The sequence below is a fragment of the Clytia hemisphaerica genome, unplaced genomic scaffold, assembly GCF_902728285.1.
Source record: "Clytia hemisphaerica strain Z4C2 unplaced genomic scaffold, Clytia hemisphaerica genome assembly, whole genome shotgun sequence".
NCBI lineage: Eukaryota > Metazoa > Cnidaria > Hydrozoa > Leptothecata > Clytiidae > Clytia > Clytia hemisphaerica.
This window is the reverse complement of record NW_027103674.1, coordinates 969682-991990: the sequence shown is the minus strand read 5'-3', so window position 1 is coordinate 991990 and position 22309 is coordinate 969682. Positions and strand designations below refer to the sequence as shown.

The 22309-nt window shown below is 34.8% G+C and overlaps 2 protein-coding genes across 3 annotated transcripts in view; both read left to right on the top strand.

Moving 5' to 3' along the window:
* The window catches only part of LOC136803432 (nuclear pore complex protein Nup155-like), a 158958-nt gene that overhangs the window by 63303 nt on the left and 73346 nt on the right, over positions 1-22309 (top strand). The window lies entirely within an intron of this gene.
* Positions 1-22309, top strand: part of LOC136803427 (signal-induced proliferation-associated 1-like protein 1) — a 37293-nt gene that overhangs the window by 941 nt on the left and 14043 nt on the right. Inside the window, exons 1-18 of one of the 2 annotated variants that reach the window (XM_067060146.1) lie at positions 6301-6595; positions 7883-8860; positions 9225-9376; positions 9628-9783; positions 10064-10099; positions 10525-10600; positions 11050-11148; positions 11593-11696; positions 12014-12171; positions 12415-12518; positions 12785-12919; positions 13290-13381; positions 15091-15236; positions 15626-15740; positions 16017-16154; positions 16540-16655; positions 17088-17354; positions 17851-20180. In XM_067060146.1, the coding sequence (XP_066916247.1) occupies positions 6511-6595; positions 7883-8860; positions 9225-9376; positions 9628-9783; positions 10064-10099; positions 10525-10600; positions 11050-11148; positions 11593-11696; positions 12014-12171; positions 12415-12518; positions 12785-12919; positions 13290-13381; positions 15091-15236; positions 15626-15740; positions 16017-16154; positions 16540-16655; positions 17088-17354; positions 17851-20180 (5287 nt within the window). In that variant the 5' untranslated portion in view covers positions 6301-6510. Of the gene's footprint in view, positions 1-6300; positions 6596-7882; positions 8861-9224; positions 9377-9627; positions 9784-10063; positions 10100-10524; positions 10601-11049; positions 11149-11592; positions 11697-12013; positions 12172-12414; positions 12519-12784; positions 12920-13289; positions 13382-15090; positions 15237-15625; positions 15741-16016; positions 16155-16539; positions 16656-17087; positions 17355-17850; positions 20181-22309 lie in introns of those variants that run through there. The other variant, XM_067060147.1, reaches the window with a different exon arrangement.

The window sequence follows — 22309 nt, the reverse complement described above, 5'->3', positions numbered from 1 at the left end:
CTGCAAACCTTTAAAGTGTGGTCCAAATTGGGACAAAAAATAGTCCTAAAGCAAAGAACTAAAAATTGTCTTGTGGTCATAACTCTTGATTGCTTTGCTCTACACTTAGCGGGCTGAAATTTTACACAATTATCCAGCAAGACAGGGTGATATGATATTCCTAAGAAACACATTTAAAGGGGTCCTTCAGTTAGCCACACTAGGAAATCAAGCTTTCAGAAAAAACAACAACATCAGTCATCTACCATGAAATTGGGTAATTGCATCAGTGGAGGCTAACATGCATAGACCTCAAATGAATAGACCTTTTTTCAAAGAGGCCACCCTGTTGAATAATTATGTAGTCCAGCAGAAAAACAATGATGAAACCATGCATAGTTACTGGATCATGCATATTGTAATGATTATGCATGGTTTTATCATTGTTTTTCTGCTGGACTACACAATTACTCAACAGGGTGGCCTCTTTGAAAAAAGGTCTATGACCTGGAGCTGGTCCTTTAAATACAAAGTTAAATCAAAACAAAAATGGTAGAGTAGAGCTGCGTAATTCATTTGTTTTGAAATTTTGCTGCTTTGATTGGTCAGTCATTTGAGGGCAAAAAGGCCGATTGCTAACGTGCAGCAGCAAGAATATCAACCAACCAAATTTTGTCATTCAATTCCCGGGACAGTGTTTCAATTTTTAAGGCCTTGTTTATATGCTAAAGCAAAAAAAATTCCGCACATGTAAATGGAATGGGTCATTGTTTGAGGTCCGGCAAAATTTCTGGGAAGTAGCCTATCAGGTGGTGCGCGGATCTAGGTGGGTTCCGTCTCCATCGTAGATCTTTTTCTTGGGAAGTTGATCTTCAAATTAGTTTTCAAGGTTGGCTTGGCTCAAATTTTTTCATGTATGCTCAAATCATAGTCTGTCAAAAAACCCTGGTCCGGAAGCCTATTGTTGTAACTTTTGTTTAACTTCTCCCTTTGTTAATAACGATTATAAAAATTGATTTGCTTAGTTTTTAATCACGTTACCAAATACTCCTCTTGGGATTGGTTCAAAAGTTAATCACATGATCAAAAAGTGAGCAAGATAATTTCTCAACGCAAGTTCAAGTTGACAACAATAGAAAGAAACAAAAGGTTTCGAGACCGGGGTTTCTTATACGGACTATGCTTAAATTTTAGGCAATTTCTCAAAGTTTTTGAAAATGTTAATTTCATTAAAAAGCGTCGGGTCATTTTTTCATGAATCCTTTTAGAAGTTTTGTGGCACATTTTTTGATTGCAAGTCAAGTAATTGATATAGCACTTTCGCAGGATTAATCTTTGATACGCATTTCGGCAGGACGCTAGTGTGGCTAACTGTCCTTAATGACAGTAATTGTCCTGTAACACAAAAAGTATGGACAACATAATGCCTATTATTGGACCAAGTAAAAGAATTTCTGACTTCGCACTCTGAAAGAAAAGAGGCCAGAGTAAAATTTGCATGCAGTTTAGTTTTGATAAATGGTCCAAAATATGGACAAAATATTACAGCCATTCTAATTCGCTTCGGTATTCAGCTATTGCCGACGTAAATTTGGCTTTTGCCGACGTAATAGTGCTTTCTGTACTTTAGAATCCAGAATTTTTTACCGACGCAAATAAATCTGAATTAGAAAGGCTGTACTAGGACAAATTTCATGTCCATAGCTGGACCATAAAGCCAACCAAAGTGGCCAAAGTGGACCCTTAATATCAATTACCAACTAGTCTAGAGTGATTCTGGCATCTCTAGAGTGATTCTGAATCTTTTATTGAGTTTAATTACTTATATGGTCCAATTGAGTCTGCTAAATTGCATGGGTTGCGTGCGTGCGTGGGTCAATATTTTTGCATGAATCACTATTTTTTGCTTGGGTCAAAATTCTCTCTGTAATTCCATTACCATATGGTCAAAACACATGGTGTATGAAATAAAGCTTTGTGGCAATCTGACTTTTGTAAATGATCAATCAAAGGTTTTAGTATCAGTTTATTTATTATCATGAACTCAAGCATCAGTTTGTAAAATTTAGGGCAAAAAGGGGGTATCCCAAAAAGTAGTCCAATTGAGACCCCAATTTTGGGTACCCTACCTTTTAGGAACACCCCATTTTAAGGGTGGTGCACATTTTGTACTATTGAATTGACAGTGTCCAGTCCTATAATATGTTGTGACACATGTATATAGACATTTTGCTAGTTAGGATTGTCATGTTAAATTGATTAAAAACTCCAGCAATTAAAACAACAATGAGAAAAATTAATGCACACTTAGAATAATTATGCATTCATGTGTCATTGTTTTAATACTGGAGACAAGTCATGCTATGACTTGTTTTTCTTAATAAATTACCTTAATAATAAATTGAGGACCAGAAGATATTGTGGTGTGGAGATGTTGAAAGTTACCCCTAGCTTATGAAAGTCAGTAGAGCACAAAATTGTATTTTTGCGTCCATAAACTCAGCATTTAACAACACAAATGGGCCACAACTTCTGTAACAGAGACTATGAGCATGACAAATGAAATTTCACTGCTAGCACGCTCTTTTTAATTGTTTTGTTGTCCTTTAAAATGGATGGCGCCAATTGGAGGATTATAGTGTCTGCTGCCAAACCGCCCATTTCCCCAATATAATGAACAAAATACAAGCGTGTAATTTACTGCGTGGGTGGCAAAAGGTCACGTGCTCCATCCGGGAATTTCTTCTCCTTCATTTTCAAGGAAGACAAGTTGGGAGAAAGTTGAAAATGGTCCCGAAATTGTTCTGCAATAAAGCTTCCAAAAAGTTTGTTTTTATTCTTTCATTGCTAGCAAACGCATACCTCAAATAGTCTGTTCTTTTTTACCGGACTGTAGCCTGATCAAAGAGACTCTCAGTCGCAATAAATAGAGACTGATGTCGATGCTGGTATAAGAAGGATGCTCTTTGGGTAATGTTTTTTCTAATACTTTTTGAAATTGTCTGGTACTCACAGTAAAGTTTCAAAAACCGTTGTGACTTTGATCACACTTTCCGTAATCGCGGCCTAGATATGGCACAAAACTCACTTTTTGACAAATCTAAGCCTCAATTACTCAGCCTTTGAGCATTTAAGGAATTTCATTTTTGCCAAAAGCTGTTAACCTATAATAAAGATCAAATGTTGAGAATTTCAAAGTCTTTCACTCAACTTGAGTGGGCTCTAAGGTCCTAAATAAAAGAAGGTAATATACTAAACTCAAAAAGTGCGATATTTGCCTGATTATTCAATTTTCTTAAGTGCGATTTTTCAGATTTGGTGAGGCAGAAAGAAAGCCCTGGCTACACTAGAAAAGGTTTCAAAGTTTTGAAACATGGCTTATAAGCATATTCTAGGTGGCCCCTATGAATTCAGGTGACCCTTAGAATTTAGGCGGCCCCTAATGGAAAAATATTCTAGGTGGCCCCTAAGTTTGAGCAACCATGGAAATTTGAAAAATAAGATGTATCTTTAGAAGTGATTTAATAATCTCATTGTTTTAAGAACAATTAAATGCAACATAAGCCTGTTGACAAAAATCCGAAAAGATATTATTGTCTCACTGAGACAGAACTTTTATTAAGCATGAGAAAAATGTATAATGAAATCTATGAAATGGACAAAGCTTTGTGCAGCAGACTAAATTTTTGCTATTCTAAATTTCCTGTGACCGAATGCGAATTAACACAGTAATTTAAAATTCAGCCAGATTCAGCCCCCATTTTAGTTTGAACAAAATGTAGGTGATCCCTAGCTGAGTAGGTGTCCCCTGATCTAAAGCTATTTATAGGTACCAGTTGTTGTTGGACTTTTTAGCCCCCCCCCCCCAGGGGGTCAAGCTATGTAAAGATCAATGAAAAGCACTGTTTTCCATCCCAAAAATAATAAAAATCACAATTTTCAATCATTGTAAGCCTGGTATTGTCGTTAGCCTTTGTAAATCCCTTGCAAAGTATCCTGATTTTCTAGAATTTTAGGACCCTACTGTCAATATTATTAGACACAATGAATGGCTGGAAATGATTTTCTGAGGAACCTCACCAACATTTTTCAAGATTTCTCTGGATCTGTTTCCTGGGTAGCGTTCTAAAATCAAGATTTTATTGATTTTGCTGTGAGAAGATTATTTTAAGGTTTAGGGCTAGATCCTTTTATTTCAATACTATTCACAAAACAAAAAAACTTTGGTCATTTAGTATAGTATTTATTTTACATTGACATTTGTCACTATAAAAACTCATCCAGTTTCATCAATAATAGTGCATTCAAGGTCACAATAATTTATATCAAATCAAAAACAGCTAAGCTAAAATTTATATCCTCACCCATACCAAGAGAGATTTTTTTCTTTCAACAATTCAAGTCCCTTTTTTTTTTTCTTTTTTTTTTTAATAATTTTATTTTAATAATAAAAACGTGATAAATGTCCTGAAATCTCAATTGTTTTTTTGGAAAGACTGCACATTTTTGTTAATAAAGGAAATCTGAAATTTAAATTCTGATATTTTTCATATCAATATAATCTTGATAAATTTCTTTTTCAAACCATGATAACTCCTTCCTCTTTAAAGTATTTGGATAAATATTATTTTAAATTTTAGTTTAATTTGTCCTACCACTAGAGTATGCGCGTGAGTGTATTGCAAAGTATATTATTATTAGAAACATTTTTGTGTTTTACTGTCAATTATCTGTATTCAAATAATAGTTTTTAAATGACTTTCTAGAGAGGTAATTCATTTTGTTAATTGCTGGCATTATATTGTTGCTTAATATTGTAAGTGACTTTTGAATTTCTCTCTATTTTGATATAGTATTTTATTACTTTGTAATAGAACTTAGTTGAACATCCTTCAATAATTTTACATGGTGTCCATTAGTAGTTGTACTGACATGACAAAACATTTCTAAGGTTAATTGGTGATAATTGCTCAAATATTTTCTGAACATACAATCCTTTATTTACTTTTTAGACTGTGCTTGTTTTACAGACTATCTGCCTAGCAACTGTACACATATAGAATTTTGTTAAATGTGCTTCCAGTAGAAGCTCGTAGAAGTAGTGTTAGTATAAAATGCATTACATTTTGATTTGATAGCCTGGTTAAAAATCTGTTTTTGAAGCTTTTTAGGTTTATTCAAATTTGTTTGATCTGGTTTGATACATATTATTTGGTTTTGTTGAGCTCTTACATTGCTTAAAAGAAGCTTTTTATAGATGTTTGTGATATTGATTGAAAAATTAACATAATTACCTAATTGATTGTGCAAACTATGCTTTCGCGCTAAAGTGACTAAGGAAGAGGCAGCAAAATGACGTTTTTACAAAGTAAGCAATGAATAATTTACAATATTTTGAATCTCTAATCAGACTCAATTTCTATCTTCTTGTGGAGGCTTTTTCAAAGCTAGGCTTTATAAAAAAAAGATGGTTTATTTATAAACAACGAAAGATTGACTTCAAACACAACCTTGAAATAGTTGTTTATATGAATTTCAAAGAATGTTGTAAAGTATGGAATTCTATGGGAAGTTGCTAGACTAACTAATCTTACTTAAAAAAGCTTGGTTTAATGTTAAAGAAAGAAATCTTTTTACATCATTTCTAAAGCCCCATAACACAGTTTGAGTCTTATTATACACAATCTGGTTGTCTTTGTAGTTCTCACTCTCTATAGATCAAAAAGTTTCTTTTATTTACATTTTGAATGGAATGTGTTACAATTAATTAATCTAAGAATGGAATTACAAGGAAAAACCTTCTTTTATATTGATCTGCATGTTGTCATCAATTAGATTTTTTTGCTCAAGAAAAAAATCCTTATCAGAATTACTTTTGTACAAATTACATTGATAAGAGTTACACAAGAAAGCAAATTCAACGTTTGGAGTTTGCTATTTGCATTAATTAATTCTAGTGAGATTTGGTAGTTAGCTCATAAAAGTCTTTACAATATGATTCATCAGCCATGTTATGTAATACTTTTCATACACATTAATGTTTCAATCTGAGTTAATATGCAGTAATAGAATTAGTTGTATTAGCTATGAGAGTAGAGATGTAATTATTTATTTGGTTTAGAATATACTCACCTTTCTTATATAATTATTTAAGTTTTTCGATTACAAATTATCATAAAGATTATTATTTTAGTTGATCATTTAGTATTATAATACATATGCTATAAAAGTTAGTTGTAGCTTTATAATGCTGTAAGATTGATGTTAATTATTATATGACCTGATATGACTGACAATTCTGATGACTTTCACATGTTTTATAGATCAAAGAAATACAATGAGTAAAATAAAATTTAGATAGAAAGAAAATGTTCACTACAAACCAGCCAACTGATACTGAAACTCGACCGTTGACAAATTTGACTGATACAAGAGGACCTACTATTACCACTTATGACTGTACTGGACAGTAACACTTAAACCACTTACAACTGAATGTAAACAAAAACTTTGTTATTATAAACAACAACAATGTCTCAAGTTCAAACACAACATCAACAGTACGTTACAAGAAGTACCCGAAAACCTAAACTGAACTACTCATCATCATTCAAAGGTTTCTTTCTTTTATTTCTGATTTCATCAACATTTTTCTTTACTTTTAATTTACTTATGGTTTTGATTTGCTATTTAAGAGTGACCTTTCTAATGACCTTTTTATTGCTTTAAATATTTCTAATCTTGATAGGTAACATGTTCACTTGAACTCTCTTTTGTATTTCGAATTAATTTGATTTGATATGAAAGTTTAGAGATGGAGATTTATATACAACTGATTTTGAAAGAGACTTTACGAGACATCTTGAAAGTGTTTCTATAATGGTACACATAAGCTTCTATATTATTCTTTCTGATTACTGTTTACAATAATATCTGATAATATGTTACTACAGAGACTACTACTATTTCCTGAAATACATTACATCCTTGGATAATTGATGCAGGAACTATTGAGAGAGTATAATAACAATATGAAAACTTGCATCAATAACAATCAGCAAACATAATGGTTAAACAAAATACAAACCCATTTTTTTGACAAATTAATTAACTTTTCTCTGAAAGAAATGAACTTTGCCAAATGTTTCATTTTATTTTATGGAGTAATTTCTTTATCCTTGATGGAAAACATGAATAAAATTTGAGCCTTTTTGATTGTTGTTTGAAATGAGTATATCTTATTACAAGCTGACATTCTTGAAAAATCATTTGTTTACATTTTGATTATAATAATGCAGTTTTGATATTGCTTCATAACTGTTTTTTTACTAAAAAAAGTAAAAGAACAAAAATGTTATTTGCATTTGATACAACATTGTCAATCTTTATAAAAAAATGATTATCTTGTTCGAACAGATACACCATCAAAATCTTGCTTAATGAAATAACATAGAAAAAAATTTGGAGTTGAACTAGAACTGTACAGACTCTCTCCTCAGCTAATCATTATTATGCTTAAGTACCATTATAGAATATTTTGTTCATGACAACAATAACATTTTTCTTTGACTCAACAAACGCAAACTCTAAAAAAAGGAGGATGAGTGTCAATATTGAAATATGACATTGAGAGTGAGAAATTTTGTATCGTGTAATAGGATCATGCTTTTATGATTGTTAGCGATGAGATAAATATGGTGGGACTGTTTAGAGAAACGCCTGTTAAAAAAGAGAATCTATAATTCTCTACTTGAATTTTTTATTATTATCATGTGTTTTTCTTAAAACACTGAACTTTCATGTTGTGTTTATTACTTTGATTTTCCTTATTCTGACATGATAGGAAATATTTTGTTAATTTATTATTTACATGTGAATTTTTTTGTCTTTTTCATTTTAATAGGACGGAGTAAAGTCTCCAACTCCAACCAGGATGGTAGTGATGGGCACTTCAGAAGAAATGATTCTTTAAGACACAGCACAGGGTCAATCAAGAATAAGAAAATGGACAAAGCACTGCCAACCACGTCCAATGGGCTCAGCGATGAAAATGAACCGCCAGTATCGCCCTCTGTCTCAAACTTAATTAAAGGATTTCAATCCAGAATTGGAAATGGAACTGATACAACAGATTTTGCTACCCCTGGATATGTAGCTGAATCACCTACTCAACATAGAAGGACTAACTCAAAGCGGAAAAAGATATCACGTAGTAATCCAAAGAAAGGGAAAATGTCTACAGATGATGCACGATACAGTATATTACAGTCTTTAGGAATATCACCGTTTGCTGGTACAGAAAATAGGACTTTGGAGAAATCATTCGGTTATTTTGACATTCAGAGTTTGTTTTTCAAACTATCAAATGCGACTTCATTGAAAAGTACTTATGATGAAGGAAGTTCTTATAATAAGAAATTTACAGGAGCCTCAGCAGCTCATAAATACATGCAAAATGAGAAAAATGGAGAAAATAAAAATCTAAGGGAATCTATGATTGATGAAGGAGATGATAGATGCAATGAACTTGTCTTAAGTTGTCCGTTCTTTCGAAATGAAATGGCTGAACCAGAAGAAAATCAACAATCAGGAGATGTACCATCTTCTCAAAAACAGACTAAAGATATCGCTAAACTAATATCCATGTTTAATCGTAACAGGTCATTTGAAAATTTAAGACATGGTGGTGCATTTGATTCTGGTTACGGAAAAAATAGGAGACATTTAGAATCATCTGAACAGAGTATTCTACTGGAAGAAATTAAAGATGGTTCACAATTTTTTGGCTGGGATGAGCCAAAAGTAAATGGAAAACAAATTTTTGACTTTGAGCATATTGACAGAGGAGCTTTATATTACAGAGAGTACTTTCACGAAAAGGGTATTAATCTTTTTATTCTCAAATCTTTCTCCATCTTTTATCATGTTTTTAGCATAACAAGAATAGTTACCTTATTGTAACTAATTTTCGCGGGAATTAATGTTACCGTTTTTTTTGGCAAAACCCAAAAATTTGAACCTGCGAAATAAAAATTTTTCCAATTTTATCGAAAAATTTACAAAATCCCTAGAAAAATGAAAGAAATTTGTCCAAAAATTGCAAAACCGCAAAAATTAAAATTCTCACAATACAATTTCTCCAATTTTTTTTTCGACCACGAATATTAGTTCCCGCGAAAATTAGTTCCGAATTCTTAGTTACTTTTTGAATCTTTCTTTGAAAATTGATTATCTTTTTATTTAAGAACACATCAATTTGTTTGGTATTGATGAAAGATATGGACCAATAGGGATATCAATCATCAGAGAGATTTTACCCAGAATGGCCATTGTTGGACATACAGATAACGAGAAGAATAAAAGATATCAGTACCGTGTAGTCTTAAGGACTTGTGACGTAAGATTTGTTTCCTAATCAGCTTTGCAACTCTTTCAGTTATAGACAGAAAATTTTCCAATCTAAATTTCTCGCAACAAATTAGTAATCAAAAATTTTATAAATTATTCAAAATAGTTGTAAGTTTTCTTCTTCTTTTTTCTTTTTAAAAAACTTATAAAGTAACTAAGTCCTGTTCTGTAGGATCATGTTCAATGGAGTGAAGATGAACTTTTTAATGCTTTAATTTGAATTCTTGTTTTTTTTTGCAGCTAAATGCATTGAGAGTAACTGTCTTAGAAAATTCAATACCATCAACATTCAAGCATGGATCAGCCAGTAGACCACTTCCAATTAAAGATATCCTAGAATTCTGTTTTCCTGACGTCCAGCTGAGCTGTTTAAAATATGCCCTCACAATACCAAAGGTTTGAAACAAAATTGATTTGATAATTTCCAATTAAATGTATTCTGAAATTTTGAAACTAGTTTGGGAAAAAAGCTTGATTTGAAATTGTTCAAGGAATAACTGATGTTCTATCAGTGAGTGCAATTGAGTTCAATTTTCAGACTAGAATATTTTTAACCATTTCAGGAAGGGGGCACTCCCCTTTTCAAAAATTCAAAGCTTGTTGAAAATCTTGATAAGGGTTCACTTAAAATAAAATTGAAAATGCTTTAAAATATTTCTCCAATCTTGATTTCTAGATTGGTGAACAGCTTCTGAAGTTAGATGAGCAGCAGGTATTTTATAAGAACAATGCTTAAAGGTTTTGTTTTTAAAAAAGAGTGATATTGTTTGCTTACTCATCAATTTTAATTTACAAGCTTTTTCACATGGGGTTGACACGGATGTGGAGCAAGATTGGTCAGTAAGAGGAAAAGAACAACATTTTTTGTTTATAATCAGCATAATATAACAATAGCAAGACACTGTCCTGATATGAAATATGTGTCTGATATGAAGCGGGGACACTTATGTAAAAACAAAACCTTTAAACTCTCCATTCAAATCATTCTTCTCAAGGCTTTTCTTCTTCTTACTGTAGATTGCTAATTTTTAATTTAATAAAATTTATATAAATCAGTCTGCTAAAAAGTGAAAATTCGGGATTTTAGTTTTCTTGTAAACAAGACTGTAATATTATCACTATTTTGTAATCTTTTAGTTATCTTTGAATTTCAAAATTGGGCTGTTGTATTGTAAGGCTGGACAATCTACAGAGGAACAGATGTACAATAATGGTATGACTTTTAAATTTTAAGGTTTGAATACCATGAGCTTTTCGGAAATTTCAAGCTAAAACATCTTTGTATTATTTAAAACTTCTAAATAAGTACTTTGTACATGTTTTTTTAAATAAGTAAGTAAAGAGCTTATATGCTTGAATTTTTTACATCTTATATTAATTTGATTCGAACAGAATTCGAATTCTAAAAGCAGTGGAATGTGATTAGCAGTGAAATGTCCGATCATTACCAAATCTTTTTTTGGCAATAGAGTTGTATACACATACTGACTACTGTACTTTGTTTTAGATAATTGACGACATGAAAAACATTTCAGGCTTATGTTATGTTTAAAAACAAACATGTGTTTTTAAAAATAATCCCTAGGGAGGCACACTGTATTACATATACCCTATTCACCGCTTGACATAATGACCAACAATCTTCTTTTTGAATAATTTTAGAGAAAGGAGGTTCAGAATTTATGGAATTTTGTTCTGTGATTGGTGACAAGGTGTCTCTGAAAGGATTTACTGGCTATAGAGCACAACTGGATAACAAAAGTAGGTGGATTTTAATCTATCAGTAGTCTTCTTCTCATTTTAGATTAGTAAATGATGTACTTACGTGTTTTTTTTTAAACAGAGTAGTTTGAGCTGAGACTGAACATATGTGCTTTCAATTATTTTATACAATAGATCTATACTTTTGATTACAATTCCTACACAGGTAAATGCGTGTAAACGTTGGGTTTGTTAAAAGTGAAGAAAATGTATAGGCACAACGTTTTCTCCTTACATAACACATCTTTTTCAAAGTTCTAAAAAGATCCACAGTTTTGTAAATGCGTCTCTATGTTTTCTATTCTTCATTAATTAATATTTTTATCTTGGGAGATTCTTTGAAGAACGTTAACATGATTGGCACATATGTATGTCGTTTCAGGTGGTTAAGCCAGTTTGAATCTAGAATTTTAATGTTTCAATAATTTCTTACTTTCTCTGTAGACGATTCAACTGGGCAACATTCATTGTACACAACATTTCATGGACGAGAAATAATGTTCCATGTATCAACTGAACTCCCATTCACTGCACATGACCGGCAACAGGTATAAATCCTGTCAATTTTGATATGTTGTATATTGATTTTTGTGAAATATGCTTTGAGTTTATAAACATTAGTTGTTCTGAGCCTCGGTTATCTCAAACCTTGCAGTTGCTCTAGGCAAAACTCGATAGCTGTAGTATAGACCTGTATGTATGCAGTGGATCAGTAAGGGCTACTAAGTCAAGTTGATTTTTAATAACAGCTATCAATCCGATTAGGGGAAAAACCAGTTGATTTTAACGATTACGATTTTTTGTTTTGATAATCAACGGTCTGTGAACTTTATTCAGAAAATCATCAATATTTTCTTCATTTTAGTTACTCCGTAAAAGACACATCGGTAATGACATTGTGACAGTGATTTTCCAAGAAGAAGGAGCAGAACCCTTCACGGCTTCCATTATGCGGTCTCATTTTCAACATGTTTTCATCATTGTACAAGTGGAGAATGCACACACAGAAAACACTCGATATTCGTATGTATTCTATGCATTTTGTAAAATTTAACTGTAAATCAAAAAACAAAAAGCATGGTGACATGAGTGGCGGTGTTCCTAGGTGCAGACCGAAAAAAAACTTGTTTTTGAAATTCTGATCAAATTCTTATTTTAATATGTGATATTGACACTGCCTACGTCAAACAATCAAAATTGAATAAAATGCTAGTCTATTATTCAGCACCAACAAGCAACACCTTTGAAGCTTGTTTTTCTTTTCAGGATTGCAGTGTCTAGATCACGTGACGTTCCATATTTTGGTCCGCCAATCCCTCCTGATAAATTCCAGAAGAATGCAGCTTTCAGAGAGTTCTTATTGGCTAAAAGTAAGTCTTGAGGTTTCAGTTATTTATAATCTGATCATTGGCTAATTGAGATTTACACTTTCAAACTTCCTTAATTTTTTTTGTGGTTCATTATAACTCCCTTATAGAGTCGAATAGCAAATTGCAAATTTGCCTTAATAACTTTTAAAAAAAAAGCCCTTCATTTCATGACTTTTCTCTGGACCATCAACCAATCAAAGCAATAATTATTTCAATCTAGTAATGAAATATATCCTTTCACTTATTTTATCATTTTCCTCTTCTAGTTGTCAACGCAGAACATGCCGCCCACAAATCCGAGAAATTCACACACATGGCAAGGCGGACACGTTACGAATATTTGAAAGATTTAGCAAACAATCAAGTCTCCCAACAAACACTGGAAACGTCTAATAAATTTGGTAAGATGCATCGTTATAATCAAATGAATGCTAGCTAAATTTGTAGTAAAGCTTCGATTCTGTCTAGACTGATTTGCATGGTAAAAGAATCTTCTATATCTTATATGGTTGCTGAAAATCTATATCTGTATCTGTACTTAATAAATTTAAATTCATTCAAGCTGGTCTATAGAGGATTTTCATGTTTAATTTAAAAAGTTACATAATTTCCGCCATTATGGAAGCAAACGTTCGAAACTGTAGAGGCAATCCTTACTACGCAAATCGAACGTTATCTTCCATAAATGTGGAAGTTGTGTAGCTTTTTAATAAAATATGAAAAACCCACTATTTGGAGATTTGATTTGACTCGATAAATTCTCAATTCTAGCATTTTCATTCACTGGTAAGAAGAAAGAGAAGACTCACCCGAACGTCTCGCCTGAAATTTGGTTACAAAGTGGAATAGTATGGTCTGTCAAGGTATAGAATCTTTGTGTTTAGTTTCTTAACTTGTGAGGAATCTTAGAATTTTTTTGGAATGATCATCTTTGAGGTTTTCAGGCTGAGTTCCGTGGTATTTAGACTGAAAACCTCAAAGATCACAAATCAAGTCATTCCAAAAACTTGATACATATTTGTTAAATAAGACATAGAAATCAGCTCATAAAATATCTAGTAGACACTTGATATGAAAAGCTCACACTTGATGTTGAAAATTTCTTTTACAAGGTTCGTCATTTCTTTAAAGCATTCGTGTAGTTTTGAAAATCATAAGTCAGGGTACTTTCGTTTCGACCTTTTTGGACCTACCTCCGAGTACCCCGGTGGAGGTCCTATAAATTAACCCATGTCCGTTCGTTCGTTCGTTCGTTCGTTCGTTCTTCCGTTCGTTCGTCTGTTACCAGCTTTTCTCAGGATTGGCTCAGTAATTTTTCTGATTTTTTGTACAAAGATGGAGGGCAAGATTCTCTAAAGAATGGCTGAAGTGGTTTTTCCCGGAAAATTTTTATTCGCCTTAAAAAACGGATTTTCGTATTTTGGGGAAATTCCCTTTAACCAAATAAGAAAATATAGCTTTTCTCAATGTTGACTCATTATTTTTTTCTGATTTTTTGCACACTGATGCAAAATGACAATACCTAATATGTAATGGAGCCCGATTTTCAACAACAAAAAATTTTCCGTCCGAAAATGCCGGTTTTTTGACATTTTCTCGAATTTTCATCCTAAGTTTTTTTCTGATTTTTTACAGAAAGATGCGTATACGCAATGCTCAAAACATGGCCAAGTTCGATTTTTGAGAAAAAAATTCTTTCGGTTGATCGAAAGAAATCGGAAATCGCCGTTTTTGCAGATTTTCATTGGATTTTTTCCTTATATTTTTATGTTTTCACACAAAAACATTATTGATAACAATGCTCACCAGCAAGCATGATTCAATTGCCAATAAAACTGATTTTGGCTACTAAAACTTTCTATTTATTTTTTCCCTACGACCCTTCCCTCTCCCCCCATCAACAATCAATGATGAATTTATTGCGTTATGCATTTTCGCTAAACGCTATATTTTCTGACTGATTTTTTTCATTTTTCTCCTCGCATTGGTATCTAATTTTCATCCATTCAGCATCTAGCTTGTTTTTCCTTTTTCGACTACTGTAGATGCTCTCTAATTCGATTTTCAAGGGGAATTTGATTTTTATCGAATAATTTCCCGAGTATATCGAATAGTAGAGCGTCGTTTATGAGATCTTCCCTGTTGATAGTTGCTTTCAATATTATCGTATAATGGATTGTATCGAATAGTAGAACGTCTTTTATGAGATTTCCTTGTTGACTATCACTTTTAATATTATCGAATAATGGTGCGTATCGAAAAGTAGTACGTTGTTCATGAGAGTTTCTTCTCGATAGTGACTTATCGAATAATGGAGCGTGTAGAATAGTAGAACGTTGTTCATGAGAGTTTCTTCTCGATAGTGACTTATCGAATAATGGAGCGTGTAGAATAGTAGAACGTTGTTCATGAAAGTTTCTTCTCGATAGTGACTTATCGAATAATGGAGCGTGTAGAATAGTAGAACGTTGTTCATGAGAGTTTCTTCTCGATAGTGACTTATCGAATAATGGAGCGTGTAGAATAGTAAAATTAAAGCGTCAACTGACTATTTACTGTCTCTTTTTTATAGTATGATTTTGAGCACGATGGGCCAGGCACACCAACCTTACTGTCGATTTCAACGAAATGCATCACTTTCATTGAGAAGAGTACTGAAGAAGTCGTACTCTCCATCCCCTGTAAAAGCGTGCTTGGGTGGAGGCCTACTTCACATACGTATGTAATTTCACCGTTTCTTTTCCGATTCGTCTGTTGCTGATTCGACCGTTTCTTTCATTCGCCTGTTGCATCAACCTTGCATCAGTCTACTTTTATCTCTTAAAATTCAGTTCTCATAATATTGAGATACATACAATCTATTCTATGCAGTGAGATACTAACCAATCAGATACAAAGAAAACGAACATGAGAGAAGAAGAATCACTCAATGTTAGTTTCAAGAACTATCAACCCTCTATCAGCTATTAGAAGATTGTCTTTTCCGTTTATGTAACGTTTAACTAAGCTGCTCCTTTACGTATTATTGACTCAATAAGTGAACATTGTCTTTGGTTTCCTGTGCCATAGTCACCATTTCTCTATGGATTTAACCCAATTTTCTCTAGGTTGAAGATCTTTTACGATGTCGGCAAGATGGCCTTCTTCACGATGACAGACGACGATATCAACGAACTCACTTATGTTATGAAGAGACTAAAAGCTGTCACTACTGGCTGTGAGGTACTGTATGACCTAACACGACCCTTTTACAAGTGTATACTGAGGCTTTGGTATTTTCTTTGTTGACCCGTAAATAAGTCTTTTGTTATTACAAAAGGTCTTGTTCACCTCAATCAGGTCTTTGGAAAACCGAGCAAGTTTTGTATCAAAAAAAGGAGGAAGAAGGGGCCAGATTAATGCTAGAAAATGATAAACAGAGAAAAAGATGTTCTAACGGATGTCATTTCTAGTTTATCATCTATTATTTCTTTAATTTGATTGTCGCTTCTTTACTAGACTCAGGATTTATCGTTGAAACGAAACAACGACGGTCAACTTGGTTTCCATGTCTTCTACGAAGGTCTTGTAGCTGAAGTTGAACCCTATGGTCTTGCTTGGCAAGCTGGTCTACGGAAAGGAAGCAGGTTGCTTGAGGTAACATTTTCCTCTCAGCGATGCAATAGTTATAGCTGCACATAAAAGACCGCGCAGAAAAAGTCCTACTGTTGAGAGAGCAAGCAGATTTTGAGTAAAACGGCAAATGCTTGAACCCTTTTAACTGCATGGATTTAATCCTTTAATAATGCCGAAAATGTGCGCTGCAATTCTAAATGGTCAAACGAATGGAGAACTTTACAGAGATTTCTAGATTTGATATTATGCAACATTTTATGCTCGGAAAATTATTGGTAGAAATAATTTTGAAGTTAGCCTTGTTTCGTCAAAATTATCTATCTATTTATCGATTTCACGGCTACGGCTGATATGCTTTAATAATGTAGAGATTAAGCTTACTAATACTTTTCTTTTCGACCCTTAGATCAGCGGGCTTTGCGTTGGTAACATGTCACATGATCGAATGATCTTAATGTTGAAACGACCGGGTGCTGTCCGTATAGTTGTCCTACCACCAGCGCTAAATGGAGAGCCCAGAAAGTAAGCTTCCTATTATCTCTGCTCAGTTTCAAAGATTATTCCGCCACAGACAGATTTCTATCTCAGTAAAGTGATGAGTATACAAAGAGGCTTTTCCGTCTGTTTCAGTTCACTAAAGTTTCAAGAATTTGCGCTAATTTTCTGTGTAAATTATATTTTCCATAAAATTATGTACGGATAATTTAATCACTTTCAAATTATTCGTGTTAGTGTCAAATATTATATATATGGTGAAGATCAGAGATCTGACCTCAATGAAAGCTAGTGTTGAAAATAACTAAATAAACATGAAACATAAAAAGGGACTGATATTTTTATAACTGTACGGAATTATAGTATAGCTATGCTTCCTTCTGAAATGATTTAGCACCATATATACTGTCAAAAAAATATAATCATGCTTCAAAATTCGTTCTACTTTTCTTTCATCAGTTACAAAGCGGTGCGCACGATGCGTCGTTATTCCAGTATGACGTCCATCTACTCTATGAGCATGTCAGCAAGCAATCACCTAGACGACGAAGAAGCCGAGGAGGAGTGTTATAGCGACGAGGAGGCTCTCCACAGTGGTGCTTCTTCTGATAAAGACTGCGTTACACCGAGTACAGACTCGCAGAACGAAGGATTCAGGAATGATTACACTCCACCGCAAAACCGACAACCGAGGGCGCCTAAAGTTCGATCGTTCTCTCACGACGAGTAAGTGCTTGTAATTTCTTCTTAATAGTGAGTCATCAATGTCGGAATTCTCTAACACCTTAATGGACACCTTGGCTAACACCTTGTGTTTCAAGGCATCATTCATTTAGAAGAGCGATGAGCAGCTTGCGCAAATTCAAGATTATATTAAGTACAGTTAATTCTCGCTTATTCGATCTCGAGCAGGAAATTTCCAATTTCTTTGGATTACAGTGAGATATTCGAATCATAGAAAAACATTTACGAGGGCGAGGAATTAGTTTGAATCATAGAAAGATTCGAATAACAGAAGCACCAATTAGCGAGATTCTACTATTTCCTACGGTTTGCATCCCGAGCCATTCTTAATTTAACTTTTATGGTGCTTTCAGTTCGTTATTTTGTGGCTAAAACTGCACTTTTGCTTGTATCAGCGGGTTCTTTAACTTCTGCGCATACACTAGATTACATAATTTATATTGATTTTGATACACTTTTATTATCCATGCAATTTCAGGGCTCCACTGAGAAAGGAGAGCATTTCCAGCACACCTTACACGTCAGATGCCTCGGTCGAACCAACTCCTCCCAAACCTATTTCCAAATCAACCCGCCTATCAGCTACACCTGCTAAACGCCCACCACCCGGCAAAGTTGGTCAAGAGAGATTTCTCACATCGCGTTCAGCGTCTGATTTCAGTGAGCTTTCTTCGCCTTATTCATCAAGTAAGCCCAAACCAACGCCTACTGTTACCATAAGGACACCAGAGAAAGCGCTCAGTCCAGTGGGTAGTTTCGACCACGAGCTAGGAGAGCTGGAAAGACAGCTTACAGACACTCGAAAATCAATCGATGCCAAATTCTACAAATCGTTAGCTAACAGTTCAAGTCCCTTTTTCCGGCCCTCGAAAACGGCAGGTTTGTCGTCGCCATCTTTTGACGAAGAGAACGACTTTCAAATCACGGGTGTTTTGTCGCAAGAAAGTAGCGACGACCACGCTCCATCCTCAAACCGCTCCTCTATCAAAATTCCGTCACGACAAACTAGTGAAGTTCAATCGACGCCGATTCATCAATACGCAAGCTCAAGCGACGGGCACGAGTCATCAAACAGGTTCAAGCCGTTAAAATTCAGCCAATCTCCACGCACGTCACCTCAATCAGAACGTCGTAGTTTCAAGAAACGTAACGAATCTATGGAGCAGGCTATGCGAAACCCCCGTTCTTCCCGCCAAGAAACAAGCGTCTATATCACGCCTACGTCACCTACCAAAGGACGGTCATACGGAAACGCTGAACCAATCACGTTTGAGATTCACGCTAAAGAAGGTCACGTGACACAAGTTAAACCTACGGAAGAGAAGAAATCAGCGGATAGCGCGAACAGTGGAAGTTTCTCAGACAGTGGAATTTTAGACAAGAAAATGAGTAGTAGCCGTGAGGCTATTATCAGTGATTCAGATGGTCCAAACCGCAAAGGAAGTCTTGTGAAAACAAAAGTACGCGAAGCTGCAGAAATTATTCACGAACGGAGCTACGGGCGTAATTCACCAGTTCCTCGTGACATTGTTATATCACGAAAAACACACTCTGTTGATCACACTAACGCCCCGAGTAATGAACATTCAAAACTGTCACAACGCTTCTCTCATCAGCATCAATCTACCACCCCGGGCGGAGCGGCTGACCTCTCAAAATCAACGTCCATCAAAGAAGATGAGAAAGTCAAAGAGAAGGATGTTTTTCCAAAAGTCAACCGTATTCAACACTCACCCAAGCTGAGCGCCCGCGATAGCGCCCTTGTGAAAGCGGTAGGCTCGGCAGCACGAAATAAACAATCTACAAGAGATCACCAAACGCCCACCCATCAGTCAGGAACCTCAAAGGTTATCTTAGACGATTCCTTAACTGACACTTTCGCCAAACTTGAATCAGCGTTCGCTTTAAAATCACCGAAAACCGACGCTCAAGCTCGAGACTCGGAAAAACGAAAACGACGTCGTAACTTCAAACGAAGATCTCGTAATTTCGAACCACCTTCAACGGATTCGAGCGCAGACGAGGACAGCTCACCAGATGCACGTCGTAAAAGCAACGGAATTCGAATCCAACTGAAAAATCGAAATGACGACCCAGAGACTTGTAGCATAGCATCAAACAAAAGTGAAGCAGAACAAAGCCTCGAAGCAGCCATTTCTGATTTTCATTATTCACTATCATCTATGCCGGAAAAAAACAAACATCGGAATTCCGGCCCGTTTTACAGTTCCGATCAGAGCGAGGAGACATCTAAAGTTCCCGCTCGTCCGCGTCCGCCACAAGCGCGCTACCTGGTCGGACGCGAGACGCGCTCCAAATCACAAGATTTCACAGCAGCCTCTCGACCACTTACTGGACTTGAATCCAAAAGCACTGGGAACGTTGATCAAACGAAGCGACGCTCCGAGGCTAAAATCACATTAACATCCGCTAGACCGTGGTCACCGCCCTCTTCAAAACGAGTCGAGCCTAGTGCGAATATACGTCAAAATGTCAGTAACAGTAACAGTATGAAAAAGCAAAGCACTAAACCGAAAGCTCTAGTCCTCTCCAAGGATGAGCACAAGAGGAAAGAAAAACGATCTAAATCTCTACCGAATCAACAAGAAGAAATTTTCGTTGTCGAGGAACAAATCATCACTGAAACTTCCATAGAAGACCAACTCTCGCCTCTACCCGCAGACCTGCCACGTCCGTTGAGTCGGGAACCAGCAAGTCGGTATACCAATTCACTACCCGGTCGCAGTAAGCGTCGGAGATCTCACGCTCAAAGTCCAGAACACCAGAAACATCTGCGATCAAAAAGCAGTAAGTTTTCATTCTTCGTTTTTTCAAGTTTATCCAGATTTCTCTCATAACACGATTATGATACTAGAATTTTGATCCATCGAGGATTGCTCTTAAGCTGGTCTACCTCGCTATAATTTTTTGACAGAATGGGGTGGGGGCTGGGTGTTGGTTTCATTTTGCAGTTGGACATTGTACAAATATTATTTGTTTGAATACCACGGCTAAGTCAGTTTCTTTCTGAACACTCTCGTAATGTGATATGCTTGACTTTGATTTTTTGGTTTGCTCATCCTTTTGATATAGCCCGCCTTTGCCCTCAAAATTCATATAAGTATTATTACCATGTCATTTCAAAGTCTTTGGAAATCAACTTTTCTTTTCCATTAGCAGAAAGAAATTTTTGAAACAGCTGATATCTTTGGTGTATATTTTGTTTGATAGTCCAGTGACCTTGGCAGTGGTCACTGGATCTTTTCAAGTTTTCAAAATTTCTCAACCTTTCTTGCCTGTTGTGTCAAACGTTAATCCCCATCTATTAAAGGCTTCATCTATCATCACACATTCTATCGTGGCTGTTGTTTTTATTACTATGTTCAATTCTCAAGAATCAGTATAATATCTGAGCTTTTTGCACTTATATAAGATTAAAAGACAGAAATAAGTTTTCGATCCTTTTGCTGACGTCTATTCATAACGTTGTAGATTTTTAAGAGATTTTAATGGATTTACTCTGATCTGGGTTTGTTATTATAGAATAAGCCTTAGATTGAGGTGAAGTCGGCTCCATTGGAAATTAAATTGATACTTTTTATAGTTTGTTGTCTCTCAGGTCATTTGGACTTCTTGGGTTACTAAAGGCTGCGATGATGTTGTGTGCGACTTTGATGATTCTTGCTATTAGTATACACGGAAGCATTAACACGGAAGCATTACAGAAACTCTCCTGACGGACGTTTTCCCGATGATACTTTCTCCGACAAGACGTTTCCCTGAATGAACCCTCGGGGAATACTCGGTCGGAGAAACATCCGTCGGGGAACGATCCGGCAACTCACGGAATCTGTTTGCTGGAACCCTCGAAACTCGAAATTTTAAAGCACTAAAGGATACTGAACTTCAGTGTTTTAAGTTGTCAGTGCCAATATCTAAACTCTACTATATCTACTAATCTCTCTAATTCGAACTCGAAAGGAAGAATCTAATTTGTTCGAATTATAGAGAAATTTTAATCAAAAAGCGTTTTACTAAAATTTTCTTCAAAGGGGAATGATAATGAGTTCGAATTAAGCGAGAGTTGACTGCAAAATGGCTGTATTTGTCACTCTATAAGATTTTCCAAACTGAATGTATTGCATAACACAACCTTTCTATGAAGACTTTGTTATTGAAAATCATAGTCTAAACGCGTTTGTAGACTATATGATAAACAGTATGTTTAAACATGGTGCGTTTCACGAGGCGTTTCTTAGTGTGTCTAAATTGATGTCAAGCTTAGATAATTATTTGTAGTATTTTTCTCGCAATAGAATACATCAGTGAAGGGGAGGTATTAAAGTGTTTGGAAAATATATTTCTTTTTATAGAATGTTAGCTTGATTCTTCATTTGACAATTTTTAAGATAAACTTTTTTGCATTATTAGCAACTATCAGTTTAAAGATTCTTTGGGATTTAGGATGTTAGCAAAAATAATCATCTCGCTCAATTTTGTTTTCCGTTTGTGCACGCTCTTTTTTAGGCTCAAAACATGTCAATTTTGCCCTCAAAATAAAAACTAGTTTAGCCTCGAAATAACAACTGGTTTATAAAAAGATTATGAACCAGTTGCTATTTCGAGGCTAAACTTTTTTTATTTTCAGAGCAAAATTGACATGCTTTGAGCCTAATTAACACACAAATCTTAATAATTTGATCGTTGATCCTCTTGAAGTCCCAGGCTCTGAAAGACTGTTCTTACGTTTTTCTTATTTTTTATGTTTGACTGTTGAAAGAAACGATTTTCATGGAAACTATTGAACGATTAAGATCAGTGAACTAATTTATTGAGTTTATAAGCTTTCCAGAAAAGATATTGTTATAAATAGTTTATCAGCAAAGTCACTTTGAGTTTTAAAATGATGCATGATATGATATGATTGCTGAAAAAAA